Raw genomic sequence first — 26,775 nt, forward strand, 5'->3', positions numbered from 1 at the left:
CATCTCACCTTGGTCACCATGGAGATTTTGACGCGCTCAAATTCACTACAAAGGTGCAAAGCAGGTAGATTATCCGCAATAATTTCGCCTCTTCAATTCCTCTCACAAGATATGCATGATAATTTCTTCCAGAGCCACGCGTGCGAAAGCAAATCGACCCACTTCTATGTTGTGACGGGTAAAAATGAAAAGTATTTTAAGTATTTATTTCTTAAGCTGATAGTTTATTTCTGTAATTAAAAGATTTTTATTGCAATATTATTGTTTTAAAAATTTGGTAAAGTGAAAATTAAATGTTCTTTGCTCAAAAAGAACAAGCTATTTTAAATCTTCAATATTTATTAGTGTATTTCAAATAATTTAAAACCCTGCACCTAACAATTAGGTTTCCTGAATTTTTTAATTGAAAAGGTGGTCAAATATTAGTAATTAAATTACAATTATCAGCGAGGGAGTCAAAATAAAATTATATTGTAAAACATTTAGTTACTTTCTAAATAGAGATATCATTTTTTTTAATGCTTAAATCAATTTCTAATTTTATTTTAAAAATATCAGAAATTTATAATGCTTAAAATTATCAATAAAATTCATCTTTTATAATTCAATTAAGTCTATCAAATTTCTCACAGCTGGTTTTTATATATTGGTAAGTTGAAGGTAAGACAATCTATATGCATTTTGTCTGTGCAAGATAAGAAGCGATCCGCAGAGGATTAAAATGCTATTCAAAGAATAAATCATTTCCTTCAATGACGCAGAAATGAAAGATAAAAATAACGTAATTAAAATTGATATCGTACTCGTCTGGCTCTGATTGTGAGCGGCAGTTAAGTGAGGATAAAATAGTAGTAAATCAACTTGTTTCTCTGTTTTACTTTGCGCATGACTGTGGTACTATTTTTCTCAATGTCCATCTAATAAACCATACAAATATTATTATGTACTCTCGTCCTTGTAACATTTAGCAGAAAACCCATTGAAATAAAAAATTGTCATAAAAATTTAAAATTAAAGAATATTTCAATTAAATAAAAAGTAAGTTAAAATTAGGAAAATAAATCTGTTCATCTTTCTAGCTTGCGAATAATTGTTGAAAAAGTGAAATAAAATAATGTTAAAAAAATTAAATCGTTTGAAGTTAAAATTGAGGAGATTTTGGTAAACTAAAATCATCTATTTGTTGAAAATTTCACACATTTTCTCGCCTCTTTTCTAATTATAAAATTCTACCTAAAATAACGCTCAATTTTCAGGAAAATATTAGCCTTTATTTATAACATTGCAGCCTTAATAAATTAATCACTTTATTTGGTAATGTTATAGTACGCGCGACGTGTTTTTTCATAAGTTGGCAACACTTGTGCTCCCATGTAAAAGTATCACGTCGCGCGTTCGATAGTGGTTTTACGTCGCGCATACAATAATGGTTTTACGTCGCGCGTTCAATACTGGTGGCGGTGAAATTGTTAAGGAAACCGATTATTTCATCGATACCTCGGCAACATGTATAGCACGCGCGACGCAATTCTTTTCCTACAATCTTAATTAAGGGGACTGCTAGGAAGAAAAGGGGCCCTTGGGATGGGTTCAGAATGGGGCAAGACGACCTCCGGAGGGCCGTGCGCACCCTTATAGCAGGCGCGTCCGGAGGGCGCTTTTCACCATCGTCAGAGGCGCGACGCACGGTTATAGGACGCGCGACGTATGCTTATAGTACGCGCGACGCATGCTTATAGTACGCGCGACGCATGCTTATAGTACGCGCGACGCACGGCAAATTAATTAAAAGGTGTTGCACGCGGCCGGAGTTGTGGGCACCCCACGAACCGGCAACTCGGAGGTGGGCAACCCCCAAGATTAATTTTTGCAGAAGCCGCGAGCGAGGGGTGGAGGCGCAGCGAGGTCGAGGACGTGGGGAAGGCCGTGCGGAGGGCGAGGACAAAAGGGCGGCTGTGTTCATGAGGGGGCTCCGCAGGAGCCCCCTCACGAACCCCGCCCTTTTGTCCCGCCCGGAGCCGGCCTTCACCACGTTCTCGGGCGAGCGCGCCTCCAGCCCGAAGCTCGCAAACCCACAACGGAGTTGCTTACAAAAGGAATCGTCTGCAAAAAGGGTTTAGAAAGCAAAAAGTGTGGTGCCCACAACTCCCTTTGCAGACGATTCCTTTTGTAAGCAACTCCGTTGTGGGTTTGCGAGCTTCGGGCTGGAGGCGCGCTCGCCCGAGAACGTGGTGAAGGCCGGCTCCGGGCGGGACAAAAGGGCGGGGTTCGTGAGGGGGCTCCTGCGGAGCCCCCTCCTGAACACAGCCGCCCTTTTGTCCTCGCCCTCCGCACGGCCTTCCCCACGTCCTCGACCTCGCTGCGCCTCCACCCCTCGCTCGCGGCTTCTGCAAAAATTAATCTTGGGGGTTGCCCACCTCCGAGTTGCCGGTTCGTGGGGTGCCCACAACTCCGGCCGCGTGCAACACCTTTTATAATAATTAATTAGTCGTGCGTCGCGCCTCCTATAAGCATGCGTCGCGCGTACTATAACCATGCGTCGCGTCTCTTACGATGGTGAAAAGCGCCCTCCGGAGTTCGCTTTTCGACCGTCGCGCGTCCCATAGTGATACGTCGCGCCTGCTATAAGGGTGCGCACGGCCCTCCGGAGGTCGTCTTGCCCCATTCTGAACCCATCCCAAGGGCCCCTTTTCTTCCTAGCAGTCCCCTTAATTAAGATTGTAGGAAAAGAATTGCGTCGCGCGTGCTATACATGTTGCCGAGGTATCGATGAAATAATCGGTTTCCTTAACAATTTCACCGCCACCAGTATTGAGCGCGCGACGTAAAACCATTATTGTATGCGCGACGTAAAACCACTATTAAACGCGCGACGTAATGCAAGTGATGCCAACTGAAATCAGGGATTTTGGGAAACACGTCGCGCGTACTATAACATTACCCTTTATTTTATTTTCCCCCAATCATTACATGGAAAGCAAAAATTCAATAAGAAAGTGAGATAATATTATTTGTAAATTTATAATTTTAGTCATTTTTTTAATATTCTTCAATAACATAAAAAAATCTAAATCCTCTCCTAATTGATGTAAAACCCGTTTTTTTTTTTTTAATATTATTTTGTAAATAAAATGCATGAAATTCGCAGACAGTGAAAGAAATCAACCTTGACCGAGCTAAAATAATCATATGCGCGAACTTTTGGTCACGTGGCTATTCATATGTTATGGAGTGAGCGAAATCATGCCGCAGATATTGGGATTGGCACCACATGTCGACCTTAAGTCTGCGAGAACGGCCGGCCCAGCAACTCGCTTTTAACACGCGGTTAGTGGTCGTTTGGCCCAGCACGCCGGCATCACTCGCCGATCACGTGTTCGCCTTTTGCGGCGGCGCTTCAACTCGCATTGTTGTCAATCGCCGCTCGCGAATCGGGCGGACACTTCCTCGGACGGTCGAGCAAGTGGTCGGACGTCCCGAGACGCCAACAGGTTAGTCTCTTTTCAATCACTTACTTTGCGCTGACCCACTAATTGCCAGCGATCAAGAAAACAGGCAAATATTGGCACTTCTTGTTCATGCTCAGGAGCAAATTTCGCTTTAAGGTTGAGCCCCCTTCAGTTTTTGTTAACACTCAGTCGGGCCCCTTTTTCACACATACGTAATGCAGATATTTCAAAAATACATTTTCTTTATATAAATAATAGCTTATAAATGAAATATGAAATATATTATGTATGATTTTTGAATAACAGTAATAAACTTTTGATTACTTTGATTTGTTTAGGATACTGATTTGTTCTGAAAGGGTCCGAGAAATTTTGAAATTGAATAATTTCTTATATTTTTGTGAGCCAATTTTTCAAATGATTTATAGTTTTATTGTAATTAAAATAAAATTTAATATTGTTTTGCCCTAAATATACCGTTTACATTATTTTTTTCAGTCGTTTTCAAGGATAGAATTGTTTAAAATTGTCGTTGATTAACAATTTGAAGCGGATTTGCACTTTATAAATGATTGTTGATCTCTCCAGAAAATTAACTCCAGGTAAAGATATTAATTTACAAATTAATATGAATTTTTTTCCAATACAACCTTGATTATAAACTGGAAAAATATACGTATTAATTTCACTTCATGTAACAACTTATGCAGCTTGCATAAATTACTTACTTAACGTGCAACATTGTGCAAAAGTGTTTGCGTTTAATCCACTGATGGTTGCCAGGAGCATTGACTCATTTTCTTCCAGCGAGATCACGTGACTCGGTCCTTAACGGATCAGCTTATTGTGGAGATTGATTGCGGGTTTTTATGGCGCAGACAGAGTATTAAGATTAATTGCGACATTCAAAGTCCACAACTTTGCTTTATTGTCAAATTTTATCAACTAAGCTTATAGTTCTAGTTAATATTTTATTATTTTTATTATAATGGATTTTTTTAAAAAAAGGAATAAATTTAACAATAAATTATATTTAAATCTAATATCTGCATAATATATACAATTATTAGTCTGAAACAATATAAACTTACAATTGGTTAATTTTAATACTATTTTTTTTATTGAAAACATAAATTTTTTTACAAAACTGATATGAAAGAGATTTTTATTAATAACTTCTTATTCAATTTCCTTCTTATAGTAAACAGAGATTAAATATTGAGTAATTTTATGAGGCTCCTTTTCAAGGTTTTGTATAAAATTGCAATTTGTCCTTTTGTCAAGCGTGTTGCATAACCGCTGACAAAACAATCATTGAAAGGATTCTCTTTTGCAATGAAACAAATCAACCGTTTTTGATAATATAATTTAATATTTCACACATTTCTTACTTACAATATAAAAACGAATTTCCTTTTTAAATTTTTATTACAATTAATATAATGATAAAAAAAAAACAAATTTCAAATCTTTACAAACATTTTTCTTTTTGAATTGATATTGAATAGAATTTCCTGCTTTTGTGAATGCCATTGGCATTGAACCTTCTTCATTTTCGCTTGCAGGTGCATGTGTGGCGAGTGCCAAGGCCACCGACTGCATCCGACCGCGGCGCTTCGATTTTTGCTTGTCGTCAGCTGACGTGGGAGCGCAGCAGCATCCCGCCGACGAAAATGAGCAGCGAGTCGTGAGGTCTCTCTCGGCAGGCCAACAACAAAACTCAGAACTCATCGCGAATTCAGCCCCCCATTCAGCCAGCCAACATAGGAGGCCTCGTTTGCAAAGTACAAGGTAAGACGATCATGCCGATGAACTTCACCTTGTCTTTATAAAATATAAGAAGTGGAAAATATATCTCAGCCGGCGGTTCATTGACTTTTGCAGAAATTTATTGTGTCGTCAATCAGGTGTACAATTCGACCTTGCCGCAGTAGAGGAGAGAAATTATAAATTAATTTATATTTCCTTCCGGCACTTTACTGAGAATAAATTGATGTAATTATAAATAACTGATCAATTTAATTTTATTGATTTAAAATTTTGCTATTTCTTGTTTCGATAAAAATTCAGAATTTTTATTTAATTTCTGTCTGCCCTTGGAATCATAAGTATAAAGAATTGAGATAACCTGATTTGATTAAATTATTTTCTCTTAATTAATCCATGGACGTTATGCACTCTCTCCATGCCATGTTTTGAATTAAATACACTCAAGGAAAGTCAATGAACCGCTTGTTTATCTCTATCGTTTTTCTTCTATTAATTAATGAAGTCAGTTGTTTCCTCACAGTATACAAACAAGGGGCGAATTATATTATTTGGTACATCTAAAAATCCTTGCTCTTTTAATTTTGCTCAATTGCTGGCTCCGACAAAGTCCTTTGGCTCTGAAACGCGTTTTGCAAACTTGCGGTGTGCATTTTGTTTTTGGATGGATGACAAACGTTTCAAATCCACATGAAGGTTCTCAATTGCAATTGAGAAGTTCCTTGATCCATTTGCATAATTTCGTGCAAAATAATAAACAAACAAAATTGAATTTTTTAAGATTTTAATCAAAAAAGATTTATTAAGTAATTATAAAAGAAAGTTTCTAAATTTGAAAACAGAATAAAATGTAAAATTTTTTTAAATATAATTAAATCATTATAAGCCTTATAAAGAAAATTAAATGAATTTTGTTTTCTAATTATAGTAAATTTGCATTAATTTGTGGCGCAAAAGTGCCGTCCCCACGTCCACCCGCTGTCCCGCGACGGTGACTTTGGTTCCATATTTAGATCGGCTGGCAGCCCATCCACTATTATATGTTCCCTCTCGAACAACAATAATAATATAAGCGTGCCAAGTAGGCTCTGCCAATTCCATGTTCCAAGTCAAGTCCGCTTTCGGCCCGATAAGCTGAGTGCGAATTCCAAAGTTTACTTTACTACGTTTTACTTGGACACAAGTACCGTTTTTTTGTTGCTTGACCCCATCAAAGAAAACGATGCAGTTTATTTAGAAAATATGTTGGACTCTTGCCTTTGAACTAAAGAAAGAAAGAAAGAAAGTGAATTGGGATTTGGCTGGCAATTCAAACAGCGCTGACCCCAAGCGGTTGAACTCACCAAGTGGACCACTTAATAGGCCTGCAAGGTCAGTGTGGAGAGGAGATCCCCATCCTCACGTGCTCTAATTTTGAACGCTTTGATTACATAAGTGATAAAAATATGGTAAAAAAATTATCAAATGCAGATAACTTTTTGTTTTTAATTTAAAAAGTAAACAACATTATTTATTGATGAGAACTAAATAAATAAGCGCATTTACTGGAAGGATTTTTCCGGATATGAAACTTCAAGAACCCGCCCTTATTGGTATTTTTTTTAGCCGAGAAAAACGTCCTTTCCTTTAATTAATTTTTATATTGGAATTCATTTTCAGGAAATCATTTTGTAATTTTCTTTTGAATAATAATTTATTTAGTTCTCAGAAAAGCACAAATTTTGTATACTAATCAAGATAAAATTATCAGCATAAAAAAAATAAGTAATAAAAATATTAATTTTTAAATTTTCACTTATTCACATTTGAAAATCAATACATAAATAATTTATTTGCATTAAAGTGACCTTGACCTTCAAAAGCAAAATCTTTTGTTCTTTTTCGCTGAAAGAAAAATTTGAATTAATCAGAGCAAATGGCTCTTCCTGAGGAAGGAAGGATAAATGGAAGCGGTTTTCTTTCTATTGAATGCGCTGGTCGATCCGCGGCCGGCAACGCGGTGAATGAGAGAGATGAATGGTGTCACGGTCGTCCCCTTGTGCTTGCTCAAATCTGCAGCACATTTACTTTTGCATCCTTTTCACCGATCGTTTTGTCCAAAATTATATCTCCGCTGCATATTTGGTCTGTCAATGAGGTCAAGTTGTGAAGAAATACAGGAAAAATTTAAACGGCAGAGTTTTTTCAATAAAAATAATAATGATTACAATCATAACTAGAAATAATTATAAATATTAAAATATGTTGCCATTTTTTTTCTTTCAAATAAAATGCATAAAAAAAGTAAGTAATTTGTTAACTGTTCTTTATTCCATTTTTGTTTTGCACTTTTTAAAGTAATCTTGGGCTCTGTTTGTTAGCGACATCTCATGGAGTTTGTCCCAATTTGGCAGCACGTGTGTGCAAGTTGTATAATTCTTTATTCTCGCCTGCAAGTTTGCAAACTGGCCGTCGTCGCCGCGAGTATATTAATAACTCTGCACGAAGAAGACCGGTTTGGAAATAATTATCGTGACCCTGCCAAACTTTAGCAAAAGCAGACTCGGTTTCGTTGGGAACAAAAACGACTTCCGAAGCGTCTGGAATTAAATAAGAACTAAATTGCGTCTCTCTCTGAGACAAAACAAATTTGTTTTGCAACACAAAAACCTTCTGGATCAGTCCAGGATGCGTTTCCTCCGAATCCACTTCCTTCAACAACTCGACCACAAACTTGAAAAAGTAATTAAATAATTAAATATTACCCAGAATGATAAATTAACTTGCTAGTTTAAGAGAGAAAAATTTAAATGAATTGAATCATGGAATCAATTTTAAATTTGAATAAAATTTTAATTTGAGAAAAAAAATGAAACGAATATAATCAAAGACAGTTTTTTGAACCCTGAATAATGGACGCTAATTATACTGAAGCTGGCAGAGCTTGTGCTTGGCCGCCAGCGCTGCGACAAGGTTACGGCCGTGATTATGTAAAAGCAAGAGGTGAAAAACGCCATCGACCCTCCCCCCGTATATAAAGGACAAGGGCACTCGACCTGACCCGACCAGTGCACCGCGGAACCTCGCCATTGTCGCACACGCGTTTCAATCGCTGCAGTTTTGTGATTTCCTGTGCGTTTCTGTTGAGGATTATCTTTTTTATTGAGAGAGCAGCATTGAAGACAAAAATTTAGGACCAGGTACTGTAAAAGTTCAGACAGAAATTAAGAGATTCAAAATTAATTTCACCCTTTTTGTAAATAAATTTTCAGCTAATAATTTTTTTGATTATTCTTATTACTTTTATTGGTTTCTCTTAAACTATTGAAAAATTGCTGAAACTAAGCGGGGGTTTTTATATTCAAGTCTCAGTCATTTTGAATCTTAAAATAGAAAAACAGGGTTTCATGTTTGCCCTTTAAGTTAACTGAAAAAGATATGAATTCCTTTCCTTTTAAATTAAAGATTGTTGAAAATTGAAAATAGTATTATTTTTGTATAATTCATTGCAAAATTGAACGAGAAGTTTAGCCTTTACAAATTGTTCTGAATCTCGAAAATTTCTCTCTTGATCTTTTGAAAAAAAAAAAATCAATTTCGGACGAACAAGGAATGAAAATGCTGCTGATGCTGCGTTTCCTTCTGGTTCTGACTTCGCACACTGGGCCGTGCCTGGGCCTGTTCTGCCTGCTCGTGGGCCGCTTCATCCAAGACTGATGGCCCAGCTGAGGGAGGCGCTCGCCCTCGCCGAGCAGCTGGCCGCGGGGGCCGTCGTCTCGCCCGCCTCCAAGCGCCGCTTCCAACGCCTCACGCACCAACCGGCCCCCGACCCGGCCGCCCCCACCTTCGTCCCCCCGAAACAACTCCTCCTTTACCTCGTCAGGTAATTCAATCGCATTTGGAAAAAAAATTCAAAAATGATGAATTATAAAAAATTGGAATGGTCAAGGCGGTTGTTAATTTAGGATGGCCTTTGAAGATTTTTAAAAATTCCGCGTCTCTCAATTAGGAAAGCCCTTCGAATTAAATGCATAAGGAACAGCAGCGAAAAACTAGATTTCCTTTCAGGGAAACTGATGTAAATATTTGTGAACCGATTGTATATAGTTTATTTCCTGCGCAGAAACAATGACCGGCTTATCTCACACTGAAATTTTATTGACAGGCTTTAAAAAATAAAAAAAATCAAGCGTAAAAACCGGCTTTAAAAATAACAACTCACTATGCTATCTTACAATGACGCGCGCCAGTAAACGAGCAAAACGTGATTCAAATTTTTAATGCGAAATGACGGAAGAGCAATTGTTTTGGTTTTTGAGGTTAAAAAATAAGGAACAAAATAAGATATGCGTTCGCCACTGTCTCATGCTGTGAAAAGCCCTTGGGAAAAATTTAAAATAAAGAGGAAACAACTGACAAAACTGCTGATATATTTTCCATCGCAAAATGTTCTTTCTTTCATTAGTTATTTTCATATTCAAATGGAAAAAAGTTTTTTCAATTTCTGCATGACTTCCTATTAATATTTGGTACAATTTTCCTTCCAATGTTAAAAAAAAAATCAATATCTAAACAAAATAAATTGTAAATTAAAATTTAATAGTTAATCAAATTTTTTTTCTAATTTTTCATATTATCAATTTTTCTTCCATTAATTTCTTCTCCTGCAAATGTTGGTTTTGTTAATGAAATTTCAGTGTGGTGGTGTGTTGAAGGGACGAAAGTAATGTTGACGGGGGCGTACACGCGCCTGGTGCTCAGGGCGCTGGTGCTCCAGATGCGGTCGCGACCCCTCAACAGGTAAGCAAACTCTTATCGGCCGCTCCGATCGCCTTCCCATTCGAACGCAAATCGCCAAACCCCAATTATGCGCCGCGGCTTTTGTCCTTTTGTAAAAATTGGCTGAAAAGAGCGGAGACGCGCGCGCGCGCCGAACAAAACACAGACTTTTGCGCAGCTCGGCTGCTTTTAAAAGCGGCCTGGACACCGGCGGGGCGCACCTGTTTGTCGTTTGCGCTCAAAAGGTATACTCTGTGTTTTTCGCGCGGACCGCCATGGAGATCCAGATCCGCAAACTTCACAAGGAAATCATTCTCTCCAGGTAAAGAAATTCTGCTCTTTTTTCAATTTCAATTATATTCATGATTGGCTTCCGACACCAAACAGAAGAAACATTTTGCTTATTCTCACTTTTTTATTGAAAAACTTCACGCCTAAAACATTTATTATAGTTTGCAGATATCATTTCAAAAGAAAATTACAATATTTGCGAGAAATTGATATAATATTTTAAAAACTATTGCTTCGTCGGAAATTTTCTTAAATAATTTTGCCTTCTAAAATTTATTAAAACTTCAGCAAACCAAGTTCATATCACTCTAAATAAAGTAAATAAAAGTGCAAAAATTAAATTGATTTGATTTCTTGTATATTATCTTCAATTAATTTTTATATTGCTTTTTGTAAAAATAATTTATTTTGTATTTTGGTCTATTTTCAATCTCTATATCGGAAAAAACGCCTAACAAGTGCACATTTGATTTGATTTCCTGGTTTTGTATATAATGATTTCCTTCCTTTAGGATGCTCAAAATTTATAACACAACTTTCAATACATTTCAAAAGCGTTTTTTTTTTATTATGGATTTTAATTTAATTTTGTTGGTTTCCTCGTTTCAAACCAGACGTTGAAATTGAACTTGTACTTATTTTGTCAAATTGGTACAATTTTTTCCTTTTGATCTGATGTCAGCCACTATGGTAACAAGGTGAAGTAACACCCTAAGCTCAGCGAATCGGGGCTGCGACGCACTACACCATTTGGGGTCACACAAGAGCATTCCTTTTTATTATATTACAGCATCTCTCGGTCGGTCGGTCGCCGCATAATCCGGTGCATTATTTATAGAAGATTCTCCACGGGAGCTTAATTTTATCTCACTGGAACATCTAAAGAAAAAATTTCTGGAAGGCTCTCGAAATGCAATAACAAAAAAAGGATCAAAACAAAAATAATTTTATACATTTTTTAATTGATATAAAGTAATGATATCTGCGCTGAGGTATTTATAAATTCCGTCAGAAATTGCAGCATGCCGAAGTTGCATAGAGGAAATATCTTTCTGTTTGTGCAATGCCGAGAGTGTAACGCGAAGCCGAACAAAAGCAGCCGAAGATGCACGCAGCGTGACAAGACCAAAGGCACAATCTCGCTCGAATATACATACACGTGTGTGTTTGTTAAGAGCGACTTTGACTTTGAGGTCTGAATGAGATTTTATTATATTATTATGCTGCTGGAAGGCTACCTCAGGCGCGAGTTCTAATCAGTTAATCCTTCGTCGGCGGCGAAATGCGTTGATATGTTAAAGGGAAGGTAGAGGTCTGCAAGTATAATATAATTGTTGTGCAAATTGCAAATAATTTAAAAAGACCAGACGTGAAGGCCTTCTTGATGGTTTTTACAAATAATGTAGTAATTGACTGAACAAGAAGTGTAATATGCCTGAAATTCATAATGCTTCAAATTTCAATTAAACTTATTAAACATAAATTTTAGTTTTAATCAAAATATTAAACTACTCTGAACACTTTTAAAATGCCAAAGTTAGAAAACTGCTTTAAAAGTTTAATTTCGCAATTTGTGGATTTTCATAATTTATTTTAAATTTAATTAATGAAACAAAATTTTCAAGAATAATTTTTTTAGCAAACTAATTTGCATATTTCCTTGTTGAAGTTTGAGTGTGTCAAATTAGCACACCTGCAGACCTCTTTGTGGGTGGGATGACGCAACGACTTTTCTCTCTCGCGATCAGCTGCTGGCTGGCTCTTCTCGGCTGGCGAATTTCTCAAATTGTGTTTGCGTGTTTTCGCAGGATGGGCAGCTTCACGTCGGCGCCCAAGATCCTGAACCAAGACCTGCAGGACAACGAGGTGCACTTCCCTGAAAGGTTGTCGCGCGACCAGCTGCTGGAGAGGTGCCGTCGCGAGCAGCGACACCTGCCCGTCAAAAGGGCCTTCCGGCCGTGCAATAACGCCTTGACGGCGGCCAACGGCCACCAGGACGGCGTCCGCGTCCTCCGCTGGAACGTGGTGAGCCGGCGCTGCGGCGACGCCACCAACAGCCCCCACCACCTCCGCGTTCTCCAGTGGAACATCCTTTCTCAGGGTAACATATTAATTCTTCAAATTATTGAACTGCGCAATTTAATTTTACCAAAATTTTTGCTAAAATTATTAAAAATAAAAAATGCTAAGATATTTTATTTCTTTGCTAGTGATTTTGTTTTCTTTTTAAATTACACTTTAGGGTTGATTTCTGTAAACGCAACCTGCTTTTCACGGGTGTAGATAAAGTTGCCTACCTTTGTAAATTCAGGCATTTCCCTTATTTTCTTATATCAGATTAATTTTGATTTATTTTCTGATGAATCTAATCTTAAATTTTCTTTCGCAAATTTTAAGCTCTTGGCGAAATGAATGACAACTTCGCCTGTTGTCCTGACGAGGCTCTCCAGTGGCCAGCCAGGAGGTACCAGATTGTGGAAGAGATCATAGAATACTGCCCTGACATCATCTGTCTTCAGGTTTGTCATTAAAAAGATATTACGTTTGAAAATTTTTAGAATCTGACTGAAATTAATTAATTTCAATGTAATTGTTTTTGCAGGAAGTTGACCACTTTAAATTCCTGAGTGGTGCTCTGGCGTCGCAGGGCTACTCGGGCATGTTCTTCCCGAAACCAGACTCGCCCTGCCTCTACATTCAGGGCAACAACGGCCCTGACGGATGTGCCATTTTCTTCCGAACTGACAAATTTGATCTTCTCAACAATGACAGTCGCGTTCTAGAAGTCTGGAGCGTCCAAAGCAATCAGGTGAATACTTCAATTTTGCAAAAATTTTGATTTATGTAGGCTTCATCGAAAAAAAAATAAGATTTAAAAATATACAAGGAAAATAATTAAATTGTTTAAGATATTTTTTCGCAAAAAAAAATCTCCAAAGATACAGAGCAATAGAATCAAACTTGTTTGTATGTAAAAAATAAATATTATTATTAAAAATGCGTCAAAGTAAAAGGTAAAAATATTCAAGTTTTGAAACTTTCCGTTTTATAAGGTGAAGAAAAGCTTTTGATTTGCAAAATGTCAAAGAATACAAAAATATGACCTCGTCTGTCTTTGATTTTGTCATCAACATAATGTATAAAACATAAAAAATTATAATTTTTTTTAAATGCATTTAAATTTTTTTTTAATTTTTTGTGTTTTTGTTTTTGAGGTTGCTCTGCTGATAAACCTGCGCATCAAAGAGACAGGGCGCGAGGTGTGCGTGGCGACGACGCACCTGAAGGCGCGCAACGGTGCCCTCCTGTCCACCCTGAGGGAGGAGCAGGGCAAGGACCTGCTGCGCTTCCTGGAGGAGCGGCGCGACGGCCGGCCGCTTGTCCTGTGCGGCGACTTCAACGCAGAACCCACCGAACCCGTCTACCGCAGCATCACGGCCCACCCCTCCGAATTGGGCAGCGCCTACGCCGAAGCGCACCACGGCCGCGAACCTCCCTACACAACCTGGAAGGTCAGTCTAAATCATTTGGTACTTTTAACCCTGGAAAATAAAATACGAGCAGATACCTCATTTTTCAACCTTTTTTTGCAAATATAACTTTTTGCCTTGGGCCCAGACAAAAATGTTAAATACAAAAAATGTGAAAAATTAAATTAGATACAAGTTTTGTATTAAACAATTTTTTCTAAAATGATTTCCAAAAGAGCTACAAAAATAATGAAAAAAATGTCAAAACTTTTACCTTTGTTAAAAAATCAAATTTTTTGGCACTAAATATTAACTTATTTAAGTAAACTTTGTGAGGTTTGTAAAGCTAATTCTATTTCCTATCATTTGGCGCTGGTCTCACGTTTTTGCAAAAATAGAATGCTTTAAAAAATAAACAAAATTCACCGCCTTGCAAAGATCTGCAATATCTTATTATTTTCCAAGTTTCAATTTCTTTTGTGATTTTGCTTCAGGTGAGAGAGGGCGAGGGCGAAGTGTGCCACACAATAGACTACGTGTTCTTCTCGCAAAGAGAATTCGCAGTGGACGCCGTCCTGGACTTCCCCACCGGAGAGGAAATCGGCCTCGGCAGGATACCCTCGTTCATCTACCCCTCAGATCACTTCTCGTTAGTGTGCGACCTCAGTTTTCGCGACCAGAGAGGCTTGTAGTGAGACAAATATGAGTGCATATGTGATTTGATTTTCCCCTTTGAAAGTTGTAAAAATGCTGTTTCAAAATTGTGTGTATAAGTCAGATTAAGAGGTATTTTTATATGAAGATATGTGATCTCTCCTTATTGTAAATTTTCGTCTTTTATTATTATTGTAACGAACTGCATCAGTTGAGTTGGTAATTTTATTATTCTGACTTATTTATTTCTGCTGTTGCCATATTTTCCGACCTAAAGAGTTTATGTATGAATAACAAGAGTGTAAATGTTGAGGTCTTCCAAAGTACACCATGAGACCGATTTAAATATAATTATGCTAACTTTTTTCCTGAACTAAAAGACGCGAAATGAAAAGTGTGATTCAATTAATACCAAATAAGCAATCATAACAAAATATTTTTCCTTGCATAAAGAGAGCAATAATGGTAAAAATGACTTGCGAACGGATAGAGAAGGTTTTTGATAAATAATTATTTGGCCATTTTGTTAAATATTATGTAATAAATCGAATTCCAAAATGTATCAAAAATTTGTTGTTATTTAGGAGTGCCTTCGTCCGCCAGACTTTTTGCTGGATCCCCTCCTATAAAATGAAGGAAACTTCAGTTTGATCATTTTTTCCAAAATAGTTTTGCATTCTTACCAGACGAAGAACAAAGCTGCTCCGGCAACAAATGCAGCAGCCCCAGCGCCAACTAAGCCCCAGCGGACACCGTCCACAATGATGAGGTTGTTAATCAGGGCCTCCCTCAGCATGTTTGTGTTTTCCTCATTCAGGGTGAGCGCCTCGTTGACCCACAGAAGTGGAACGACGGCCACAGGAAGGTCTTTGGTGATGCCGAAGCGTCTCACCGGTTTGATCATCATGTTGAACTGGACCCTGCGGCCAGCGCTCAACGGCGCTCCAGAGTTCTAATTCAATTTTTTTTTTAAACCAAATATAATCAAGAAATTCATTTATTCAATTTTACCATTTCCATGTCCAGGTAGATTTGGTGGTCCTCTTTGTTGGGCCTCATGCCTTCGACCAATTTTTCATAATCAGGTGCCTGATAGAAATGAGGCAGAGTCAAAATGACAGGACCGTCTAAAAGAAAATGTATGAAAAATAATTTTTTTTTCAAATTTAATTCTTTCCCCATATTTGAAATTAATTTAATTTAGGGAAAGTTGAAAAAAGGGAATACTAAATTCATTTTTTAAATGAGTATGTGATATGCTTTGCTTCAAATAATCTTTTTTTATAGTACTAAAGCAAGTGGTGAGATCCATGGCTCCCCTGTGCAAACAGGCGCCGTTGGGAGGGCAGAAGCAGTAATTGTCAGGCTGGTCTGTCACGTTTCCGAGCTGGTCTTCGTCCACGACATAACGGTAGCCGTAAATGCCCTCATGATCTATGTCCTTGTCGTAGCTCAGATAAATGCTCCTAAAAATTTTATATTTTATTTTTTTGAATATGTGCCATACAAATTTGCTTCCATATTTTGAAGATATAAAATTGTTAAATAATGCTTGATATATGAGAAAAATTTTTACACCTGCACAAGTCTGTGGTGAAGACGTAGACCTTTGTGTCTCTGGTTTTGAAGGGCGGGAAAATTGTTGCGTCGCTGCCTCTGATCACGTTGCACTCAGGACCGGACCAATATGGGAGAACGGCAGAGTTTTCCCACTCGAGGATTTCTCCTATTTTCAGAATGTCACTCTTGCCCGTCGACACCTTAAAGTGGCCGTCGGTTTTTCCATTTTTCTATTTTTTTTATTAACAATATTTTATTTAATAACTTCAGTTTAAAAGAAAGCATTACGTGGTTGAAGAAAGAGTAAAAGTAGTTTCCGGATTCAGGGTCGTATCGAAGGGCCGGTGGCAGTTCTTGCGTGGACAGACCGAAGCACACCGCTGCCCACGAGAGATCTGAGCTACTGTCGTCGCATCTGACCAGGACGCCGTCGAACAAAAGGTCTCTGACCTTGACCGTGGTGAACACAGTCTCCGGATTGTCAAATAGGAATTGATAACCGGCCGCTAATCCGATGCTGATGCCGGCCGCGTCGTCCGCTTCAGGGGTCAACATCATGCCCTAATACAAAAACAGATTTTAAATTTTTGTAAACAAAGAAGTTTTACGCTTGATTGAGGGAAAAAAATTTAACTGCAAAATTCCCAATATGAGATCAACGCAAATTAATTGATTTTGAGAAACCTGTTATTTTACTTTTTCGACTTTTTCAACTTGATTTGGGGGTGATTTGTTGAAATTTTGTGTAAATGTCAAATTTAATCGTGCCGATTTCGAGAGAATAAAACAATTTTAGAAAATTCGATAAAAATTTTCAATTCATTTTGTCTCTTTTCTCTTTATATGCGTAATGGGAGTTGAAATTTACTTCCAGGTAGAAAATTGATAAAATAAATTGGGCCGTTTTTTAGCAGAAGCCCCTCCTTGATAAAAACAGTTGCAGAATATATACCATGAGCGCGGCGTTCAGCACGGTTACTTCTTGATTCTCCGAAAGGGCTCCGGAGAGTTCAGGACTGAATGCAAAGAAGGTCCTTTGCTCAAACTCCACCGTCTCGCCATCTTCGCTGAACACAACGTTCTCCTTTTCCTTGGTCTCTCTTAAAAATTACCGAAAATTTTATATTAATTTTTATTTACTTAAAAAAATAATAATAATTTACAGATAGACAAACGGCCCAGTTTCTTTCATTTTTGGTTTGGCTCCTGCGTGGACTTCATCAGGGTTTTCCACTTCCATGATGTAAACCTTAAATTCCATCGGCTGAGGCAGTTTTACCCAGTTTTCGTAAGATGCACTACCCATCGAGAGGATCAAGTTCTACAGAAAAAAATGCTTTGTAAATAATTGCGCAACAATTTAAGGTATTTAATTACGCTCGCAGACATTTAGCTTAAATTGATTAAATTTTCATTATAAAACCAATTGGTTAAATAATCTTTCTCCTCACATGAGATAAGGAGATTAGCGTCGAATTATTTTCAATGCAACAAAAAGATCAAAAGATACACTAAAATGGTACACGCAGCGCTTTGTTAAATCTTTGAATTCTAATCTCTTCTGCTTACTTTGACACTTACTATCGCCAAGCAAAACCTTCAGGATTTATGTAAGGTGAGTTATATAAACCAACTAATAAATGTATTGAAAACTAGCTCAGAAAAATAATTTGATTACTCTATTAAACTATTTTCAGTTTTGTCCTTCTAATTAATTTGTATAAGGCGAATTATACAATAAATAGAAAAATTTAAAACAGAACAAATACAAAAATAATGCAAATTTGGCATTAAAAGGAAATGAGATTTTAATGAAGTAATTTTTTGAAGTGCTCACTTATATTTATTTACCTTAGTGATTTCACTCTCGATGACCCCTGGAAAGAGACCCCATCCGAGTCCTGCTCCCAGAGCCACCAGGACAATGCCGATGCCCGACACGGAGCCTGCGATCACCAGCTTGGTGCACATATTGGCGGTGCGTAGGTGACTGTGTCCATCTCTTTAAACAAAAGCTGACCACCTTGTGCTTCATTATCTTATCTTGAGAAAGCATAATCACATCAGCCATTCATCATGCGATCCGACTATATCAGCGAGAGAGGTTCGTCTCTTAAGTATACACCTCAAGGATTAATTCAAATTAAAATGCTTTTCGTTGGACGCATAATATATATTAATTTCTTTTAATGGAGCTGCACAATCAGTTCACATTTATTTTTATTTCGTTTTTTCTTTTTTGGTAAATTCATCGTAATTCGTAGATTGACTTCACAATTAATACACACTGCCATTCCCACACATTGAGAGTGTAAGCGGTTTTTTCCTTCTTAATTTTCTTAGTTCTGAAACACGTCTGATGCTTTTTCCAACCGGTGTCCACGCACGCACGCACACACAACTTATCACATTCAGTGGAGAGTCCACGCACTCACTCGAGCACGCACTCACTACTTGCACTTTCAAATTTGAGATTTCCGCGCAATTAAATAAATTAATACAAGTTAAGCCGTTTTCTCAGAGAGAACCGAATCGATAATTTAAGTTTCCTTAACAAGCGTAAAAGGCAAAATATTTCAACTGGAAAAGGATATGGTATATAAAATATTTTGATAAACTAAGAAAACTGCCAAACAGAAATAAAAATTTAACAATTTTCCTTGATAAGAAGTGCTGACAAAACAAGATTGGAAAGTGGTCCCTGCTTGCCAAGATAATACGTATTTGGGATCCAGATGGTAACAAAATTTTGGAGTAAACAGCAGCTCAGATTTAATGCGATTCGTCCAGGAGACGATTGTTTTCTAAGTTCCTATCAGTGTAGACAGCTATTATTAAAATATAATATGCAGTTAAAAATTATGACGCGGTGTTTGTCGTTCAGAAAACTTGGAAGAAGAGTGCCGGACATAAAAAATTGTCTCATTGCACATTGAACCATCTCTTCTAGTTGAACAGCACTGAGTTGGGATCTTCATTGTCCATTTGCTTGATGTGTCTGAGCACGTCTTTCTTTGTTATGACCCCGAGTAAGCGACTGAAATCGATTTAAATTATAATCTGGAGAAAAAAATTAAATCTCTACTGACCCATTGTGAGTGACGAGTGTTTGCCTCAGTCCTAGTTTGCGGAACATATCGACGACAGTCTCCATCGGGGTCTGGTCAGTCATAGTTATCGGAGCCAAGTCGAGTATCTTCTTGAGGACCAGCGGCGCTGGGCGTCTCGAGCCCATCGAAGATTCTCCGCCGTCTTCAGTGTTGTTTTGAGTCACAAACAGCACCATGGACTGGCCCGTGATGCCCTCGTTTAATTTCTTAGAATTTGCTGCAACATGGAAACAATCAATCTCTGAACTAGACATTTTGTTGAATTTACCTATGGCAAGGTTGAGGTCTCGTCGCAGGACAAACCCTACGAGATATTGACTCTCTCTGCTCACCACCACAGGGAAACCGTTGTGTTCAGTTTCTTTGAGCAAAGCTGTTACATCATCCACGGTCATTGAATCTTGAGTGATGACACTCAAAGGCTCATTCCGCCTACTGTAACAAAAATAGGTCAAAATTAACTATTGGAAATGTGGAAATTTGATTGTAAAAAAAATATACCTCTCAGAATTATAACCAAAACTGCAATTTTTATATTTCAATAAGTAAATTAACGAAATATCTTTACAAATTTAAGACTCATTGCGGAATTCAGATTAAATTTAAGGAAAGAAATGAGAATGAGAAATACTCATTTTAAATAGGGAAAACTATTTTGAGGTTTTGGCACCAAATAAATTTAGCTAAATTTTTAGGTTTCATTTATATGAGCCATAATGGAACTTTGTTTTCGATAAATGCGTTTTCTCATTTTATTGCTTTTATTTTATATTTTTTTGAAAAAAATACTTACTTTGGCTGCATTACGTCAGCAGCAAGGGAAGTGTGGGCAAATTCTTCTTTGCTGTCGAGGAATGGATATCCATTTAGATGGATGTGGGCGTCGTAGATGCCTTGTCGGCCGAGAGCATCCCCGACCCACTTGCTGGCCATGGCGGCTGCCATCAGTGGCACAATGTATCTGACCCCTCCAGTCAGCTCGAACATTATAACCACCAGAGACACTGATTTAAAAAAAAAATATTTTAGTTGTACATATTTTATTGATTTAGATTTGTACCTGTCATTCTCGTTACTCCTCCTAAAACAGCAGCAGCACCGACCATTGCGTAGAGACCTGGCGTTATGCAGTTGTCTCCAGTGGAGCACTCGCCGCTGAATACCCATATGTGTGGGTAATTGTATGCCAGCTGCTCCATCGCAATACCGACGAACCTGGAAATAAAAAATTTGAAGTTCAGTTTTTTATCTTTATCATTAATTTTGGTATTTCAATAGAAAGTAATTTTATTGGTTCTGTATTTCAGGAATAAGAAGGAGAAATTGACTCGATACATCCTATGATAAGGTGATTTTTTGACAAGTACCTTTTTACCGCAAAATGGCAGGGAAAAAACTTGGGAAATAAGAAATAAGAGTGAAAAATTACCATCAACATGAATATTTACTGGGTTATTTCTACTTTAATAATTAAGTATTAAAAATTTAAGTAACTTTTTATGCAAATTTCCAATTTTCCAAATTATAATGATTGTATACCTTCCAACGATTGCACCAAGACAGAGGGATGGAATGAACAGTCCGCAGGGCACCTTGATGCCAAAAGTGAAAACGGTGCCGACCAGCTTGAAGATGAGAGCCAAGCTGAGCAGCCAGAGGGCGTTGTAAACCCCCGGTCCTGCCGCCGCCGTCTCGATGGCCGAGTTGACGTCTGTGAAGTTGCGATTGTAGTCGCACAGGGGGTCCGAGTTGGAAACGCCGCACTGGCTGAACAGCAGGTAGATGAGCTGACTGGTGCTCATGCGGGTGTACGGATTGGGGTAGGCGATGACGGCGGTCACCAGGGTCACGATCAGCACCTCAGTGACAGGGTACTGCCCCAGACGGGAGACTTTGCGGTACCGGCACCACCACAGGTTGGCCTTGATGAACATTGTGGCAATGACGCCGCCAATGACACCGAGCCCTGTGAAAAAAATGTTGTGTAAAATTAAGTGAGACGAACCAGAGGATTTATACCAATGAAGGGAACTAGTTCGAAGAAAATCCAGTCTTTGCTGTACTCAACATAGAAAAGTACAGAGTGGGCGTTGCCGAAGGGGTTGATGGAGCGCAGGATGAATGCGGCCACCAGAGCGCAGAAGAAAGAGCGCCAAAGGGTTTTCAGTGGGAAGTAGTAGCTCACCTGAAGTCAAAATTTGAGATCAATTTACTTCGCCTCGGCGAGCCGAGGCCCGCTCTTGTCTTACTATACCTCTTCTAAGCTGAAAAGGACGCCACCGATTGGCGCTCCAAAAGCCACTGATACTCCTGCAGCTGCTGCCGCAGACAAAATCTCTCTCTTTTTAGCTTCGTTTCTCCCGTACTTGGGAAAGAGATAGGAGAGAATGTTGCCTATGCAGCAGGCGATGTGGACCATGGGGCCTTCCTTGCCCAGGTTGAGTCCCGCAGAGACCGAGAGCATGATGCCGACTGACTTGATTATCAAAGTCCACTTGCCGAGGTAGCCCCTGATGATGAATCCACTCAGGATCGTTTTGATCTAAAGTGGAAAAAGTTTATTTTACTCTTGAGAGTGGAAATCAAAGCTTTTACCTCAGGAATACCGGAGCCACAGGCGTAAGGTGCGAACATCCTCACAAGACATGCTGCCAGGGCTGCAAAGAGGAGGGCCCACAGGATGTACAGAAGGTAGGACAAAACGTAAGGCCCGGTGCCTTCTCTTGAGAGGCCGAACATTTCAGGCCATGTCAGCCACTGGAAGAAAAAATCATAATATACTGAAGAAATTTTCCATTTATCTAAGATCAATGTAAATTTTGAGGTCAATTTACCAATGCATTTTTTTCACTTTGATAGGCAAAATTGAATTAATCTAAGTCTGGTAGATTTTAGAAAATATTCATAAAAAAGCAGCAAAAATTTGAGCTCCTCCATTTCATTCAATATTTCTAATAAATTCATATTTCTTTTTACAAAATGTGCACTTTAAGAAGCAAAGTATAATTCAAATTTGTTCGTACCTGGCTGCAGGAGCCGAGTTCAAAGTCGGTTTCATTGGAGGACCAGCAACACTGCTCCTGGTTGAGCCAAAAGGCCTGCGGACAGATGCCGTACTTGAGGTCAGTCATCCAGCTGGCGCCGATGTCAATGACCCCAGCCAACGCGCCGGTGAACAGACCAACCAGCAGGACGCACACCCATCCTGACCAGGCGTCGTGGGCGCCGCGGATCAGGTCAAAGATCGAGTCCTGCTTCTTTTTGACGATGTAACGGTGACGCATCCGGTCCCTGGCAATGTCTCGTTGCCAATCGATCGTGTGGAAATCCTCATACTGACCAATGCCAGGAATGTCATCGCTCTCTGTTGTCCCTAAAAAAGAAAGTTCAATTAGATATTGATTTAATGTAAAAAAATTAGCATTTAGAGATGGATTTTGTAAAACGTTTTTTTTTATAATGAAAAAAAAAGACAAAAAATAATTGAAATTTGAATTTGGTAATAAAAAAATAAAATAAAATAGTCAAAATTAATTTTTATAGTCAACGTGAAAAAGGATTTCGGTCGAAAAATCTACATGATTTTTAAAGATTAATTAATTTTAAGGACTCCGTAATCACGTTTTTTGACAATATTGGTGGCTGAAATTGCCAATGGTTTATTTTTTATTTTTAATACTTGCCGAAAAGACTTGATTTTGTTTCATCTTTTATCCCAATAAATTAAAATTTCAAAAGTTGATGGAATTTTCATTTTAACTTCTGGAACAATTTTTGTGTGAATCTTACCGTGAGAAGCCGTGGCTAATTCCTCCTCGAGCATGGCTCTTTCGGACACGGTGCCTGTTGTGGTGATATCGATCATGTCATCATCACTGCTCAGGGAGTTGAGGCGGTCTAGGTGTCCGTTGTGGGACACCTGCAAGTACAACGCAGACGGTGAGTAAAACCAAGGTGCCGTTTCGAATGCAATGATTCAGGGCAAAATTTACCAGCAGCCGGTAGGAGGTCCTACTCATCGCAACCCATTACAAAAATTAAATTATATAATAAAAAAATAAAAAAGGAAAAAAATTATTGAAGAGAAGGAAATGCGCGGCTCAAGAAAATGTTGGTAATTCTGGTGAAGACTGATTCTTTTCTTTATCTTATCAGCTTGTTAGAAGAAAAAACCTGACTTTGCGCTCGCACGGTGTGTGCTATCTCAACAAAAACAAAAACTAGAACGTAGAGAATTACGTAAAAGAGCAATTAAAATAACCACAACACTCTGCGTCCTCTTAATTTGGCCAAATTGGATAAAAAAAATCCAATTTTTTTTAATTAAGAAAAAGGATCTGATGAATAGAATCTTTTGAATGCGGATGTTTAGCGTTATCAATAGTAACAAAAAAAATTAATAAGAAAATTCCGAAAACTGCAGCCAAAACTATTGGTGATGCAATTTGGCTTTCTTCATTTTTTGCAATTTTGAGGCGCAAAAGGCGGAATTTTCCGTTGACAAAGTTAACCAAGCGTCGAAGGAAAGAAAAAGGGTGGGCCCGGGAGGACCCGACCGGCGGACAGGTCGATGTGGGTCACCCGTGAGAGGGGCAAAAGAGGGTTGCGACCTTGCGGTGGTACACGGCGGAGGCGATTTTGGGGCCAGCGGCGCTCTGGGACGGACGAGGGCCCTTTCAGCTCGCACTCGGGCCCGATCCTGGGTCTGCACGTGCCGGGGGCGGTCGCGGCCCTCGCTCTCAGGGGTCTCGTTTGGGTGCAAATGGGCAGCGATGGCTCAAAACGTCACCATCACATGACACACGCAAAACACACACCTATACAAGTGGCGCCAAAGCCTTGCAAAGTTTGAAACTTTCAAACCTGCGCACAACCGGATGCGCCGTTTATTTAGTCTAAAAAAATTACCGATTTGGAAAATGAATTTTTTTAAATATATTTGAAAAGCTTACAACTTTTAACGGCATTGAATTATTTTCTCCCTTCAAAGTATAAGAAAATTAAAAAAAAAAAAATAGGTGAAAAAGTGCCTTTCAATTAAAACATTAAAAACTTTTGCAAAATTGAATAATTTGCTTAATAATATTAATTAATTGATTAATTAATCTATAAAAGATGGTTTTATGATTTATAAATAATAATTATATTATTATTGTAATTTACAATCTGTGATGCGCAAAATTGTTTCGCAGGTGAGTCAATTCAATTTTTTGCACATTTTTATTCTAACAGTGTCCAAGAACATGAAACTTCTGCTCTATTAGAAGTAATGCTCATCGCTCATCTTTTATATATGTATTCAAGAACAAAATCGATGCGACTATTGTACGGACTGCTTGCGACAAAAATTTCTTTGCTTGATTGTTTTTATTGATATTTATTCGCCTGTATTTGCAACGACCTACATTGATTATTTATAATTTATACATCAATTAATTTACTTATTAATTTAGCCATAATGAATAATAAAAATAACAAATTTTTACAAAATTAATAGGAATAAAAAATTTCATAAAATTGTCCCCTTCAAGAATTATAAAAACTAAAATCTTTTCATTTGTTCAGACGAATTTACTCAAAAACAGACCAGATTCAAATAAATTAAAAAAAAATATATATTGTAATCCCAAATTTTTTTTTTTTTAATTTCTTTCTTTCACAAATAACAAGTAGAAAAACCAAGCGAAAGAAGCAGCAAAGAAAGAAGACCTGTAAATTTTTTATCTCTAAACTGCAAGCTAAATTTCTTGGAAGTCTGCGTATGCTTTTCTCCATATATTTTTGTATTCAAATTTTAAGTCAAAAATTTTAATTCTTTTAATTTGAAAAAAAATTCAGATCATGTAACTTCAGTTGATTATTTTAGCTCAAAAACATTGATGAAACTTTCAGTAAAGAAAATTTTTAACTAATTAATAACTGTGTTTTTATTACTATTTTTTTCTTACTAAATGTTCTATAAAAAACGTATTTAAATTTTTTGATTATAAAACCCATAAAACCAAATAAACCTTCATAAAATGACAATTATTATATTCTAAAGCTTGCAAATTTGTACGGCCGGTAAATATAATTGTAAATCATTTTGAAGGGAGAAGCGCAAACTCTGCTGACGAGACACGCAATAATTATCTTTGGCGTCTCTCGATAAAAACACGTGCGATCACGTGAATCATCCAACAACAATAATCCTCTCATTAAGCTTACCGGTGCCTTGTTGTTGGCGAGGGCCTGGTAGGAGGGGTTGGTGTACTGGGGCACCCCGTCGCCCCGCAACGGGTCCCTCTCCATCTCCTCCGTGGCCAGCCGTGAGTCTGCAAATCCCAAATTTAAAATAAAAAAATAAACTTAGCTCCAGTTTTGATGAGCAACAATGACACTTATAACTATTCATGCGAGGAGAAGAATAAGCGCAACAATTGGAGCAAAAAATCCATCAAGTGAAATAAATTTTCTTCTCCGTATTGATTTCAACTAGTATTGATTAATAAATAATGAAGGGAATAAAATATTAAAATGAAAAAAAAGAAACACAATAATTGTAATAATGAGTTAAATTATAAGTTGGACTAAAAATAAGCTGGGAAAGTAAAAGTACCATAGAAAAAACAAAAATTTAATTCCATCTCATGCAGAATTTTATCTAACTCAAGCTTAAAACAAAATTAACTCTAATTATTTAATCTTATTGTTAAAGCCAAGTTTTGGGTTATTTGTTGTACAAACACGCAGCATAATCTCATGCACTTACATTGGTACTGATATTCTCCAGCACCTGAGTTGACATCTGCGAAATTTTAATTTTGAAAATCAATTATTTAAAAGTCCAGAAATCTGAAACTCTTAGGAAAAAAAATCATGCAAACCACGTTCGGTTTTCAAATTCAAATAAAACCTTAAAATCCATGCAGAATTCCAACTAAATTAAAAAAGTAAAATTTAAATTTGGCAGTTCCAAGTCAGCAGGAAAAAGCACCAAGTCGGAAGCACTCTCTGTGTTTTGTTTAAACTTGGTTTTCCACAGAGATAAGATAAAAAAAGTGTATAAAATTTGTTCATGTCAAACACAAGAGAGTTGGCACTTTTTGAACTGAAATTTCAAATTCTCAAAATAACAATTCAATTCATGGAGCAAAACATGCAGAGTTGAAATTGTCACAGGCCGCTTGCTTACCCGCCCACCATTTGTCACCACCGTCAGTCATTTTTAGCCCGCATGCGAAACTCTGCTAAATTGTGTTGACGAAAGAAATTTTCAACTTTTTGCGCACCAAAAAACACCCCGCCTAATCACTCGCACCCTCACCGTTGTTGATCAGTTTGAAGACGTTCATCTTGCGGCCCCGATCATCCCTGCGTGGTGCTCGAAGAACCTCCTGAGGACGCACGAATCAGGTGCATTTCGCGCGACACAAATCCAACCTCGCGATGTGCACCAGAAAGTAAACAAAACACGTGACTTTTTAGCGACGATGACGCGAGGCGCGAGGGAGGGGAAGAGAGGGGGAGGGCGCGGCGCCGCAGCTTTGATTTTTTCCATCACCTGACCCTTTTTTCTCCTGATATTGTTAGGGTGACCGACCGGTTTTGCAAATTTGCAAGGGACCAAGTGGAATTACAGGTTTTCTCTCCAAAAAATTAAAAAGAAATTCAAACTTTCTCTTAATCATTCCACTCTTCAGCGGAAATCATTTGTAAATCTACATTAATAAATAT

At 37.9% G+C, this 26,775-nt stretch overlaps 3 protein-coding genes across 12 annotated transcripts; 1 reads left to right on the forward strand and 2 right to left on the reverse strand.

Moving 5' to 3' along the window:
* The first annotated feature begins 3,334 nt into the window (after window positions 1–3,334).
* Window positions 3,335–14,951, forward strand: LOC132192590 (nocturnin). 5 transcript variants are annotated; one of them, XM_059612619.1, is made up of 8 exons: window positions 3,336–3,491; window positions 5,015–5,240; window positions 9,893–9,995; window positions 12,074–12,366; window positions 12,663–12,784; window positions 12,868–13,074; window positions 13,481–13,777; window positions 14,230–14,951. In XM_059612619.1, the coding sequence occupies exons 3-8, from the start codon at window positions 9,922–9,924 to the stop codon at window positions 14,425–14,427; spliced, it is 1,191 nt and encodes a 396-aa protein (XP_059468602.1). In that variant the 5' UTR covers window positions 3,336–3,491; window positions 5,015–5,240; window positions 9,893–9,921; the 3' UTR covers window positions 14,428–14,951. The 5 variants fall into 5 exon arrangements, with proteins under 5 accessions (XP_059468607.1, XP_059468602.1, XP_059468603.1 ...); XM_059612620.1 differs by having other exon boundaries at window positions 9,911–9,995; XM_059612624.1 differs by lacking the exon at window positions 9,893–9,995 and having other exon boundaries at window positions 3,335–3,491.
* Window positions 14,877–17,961, reverse strand: LOC132192587 (sensory neuron membrane protein 2-like). The gene is made up of 9 exons (XM_059612614.1): window positions 17,801–17,961; window positions 17,113–17,270; window positions 16,902–17,049; window positions 16,238–16,510; window positions 15,968–16,179; window positions 15,680–15,855; window positions 15,401–15,516; window positions 15,073–15,341; window positions 14,877–15,012 (listed from the first exon to the last, which is right to left on the reverse strand). The coding sequence occupies exons 1-9, from the start codon at window positions 17,918–17,920 to the stop codon at window positions 14,970–14,972; spliced, it is 1,515 nt and encodes a 504-aa protein (XP_059468597.1). The 5' UTR covers window positions 17,921–17,961; the 3' UTR covers window positions 14,877–14,969.
* A 131-nt stretch (window positions 17,962–18,092) lies between these two features.
* On the reverse strand, window positions 18,093–26,518 carry LOC132192585 (H(+)/Cl(-) exchange transporter 4). 6 transcript variants are annotated; one of them, XM_059612607.1, is made up of 14 exons: window positions 26,366–26,515; window positions 25,811–25,846; window positions 25,267–25,373; window positions 22,849–22,978; window positions 22,083–22,432; window positions 21,655–21,816; window positions 21,314–21,601; window positions 21,079–21,244; window positions 20,599–21,025; window positions 20,120–20,274; window positions 19,853–20,063; window positions 19,328–19,494; window positions 19,039–19,276; window positions 18,093–18,986 (listed from the first exon to the last, which is right to left on the reverse strand). In XM_059612607.1, exons 1-14 carry the CDS (start codon window positions 26,391–26,393, stop codon window positions 18,896–18,898), a joined length of 2,556 nt encoding a protein of 851 aa, XP_059468590.1. In that variant the 5' UTR covers window positions 26,394–26,515; the 3' UTR covers window positions 18,093–18,895. The 6 variants fall into 6 exon arrangements, with proteins under 6 accessions (XP_059468590.1, XP_059468589.1, XP_059468593.1 ...); XM_059612606.1 differs by having other exon boundaries at window positions 26,234–26,506; XM_059612610.1 differs by lacking the exon at window positions 25,811–25,846 and having other exon boundaries at window positions 26,366–26,518.
* Between the last annotated feature and the right edge of the window lie 257 nt (window positions 26,519–26,775).

Source organism: Neocloeon triangulifer, unplaced genomic scaffold, assembly GCF_031216515.1.
Source record: "Neocloeon triangulifer isolate White Clay Creek 2 clone unplaced genomic scaffold, ASM3121651v1 ptg000003l, whole genome shotgun sequence".
In the NCBI taxonomy this organism is placed as follows: Eukaryota; Metazoa; Arthropoda; class Insecta; order Ephemeroptera; family Baetidae; genus Neocloeon; species Neocloeon triangulifer.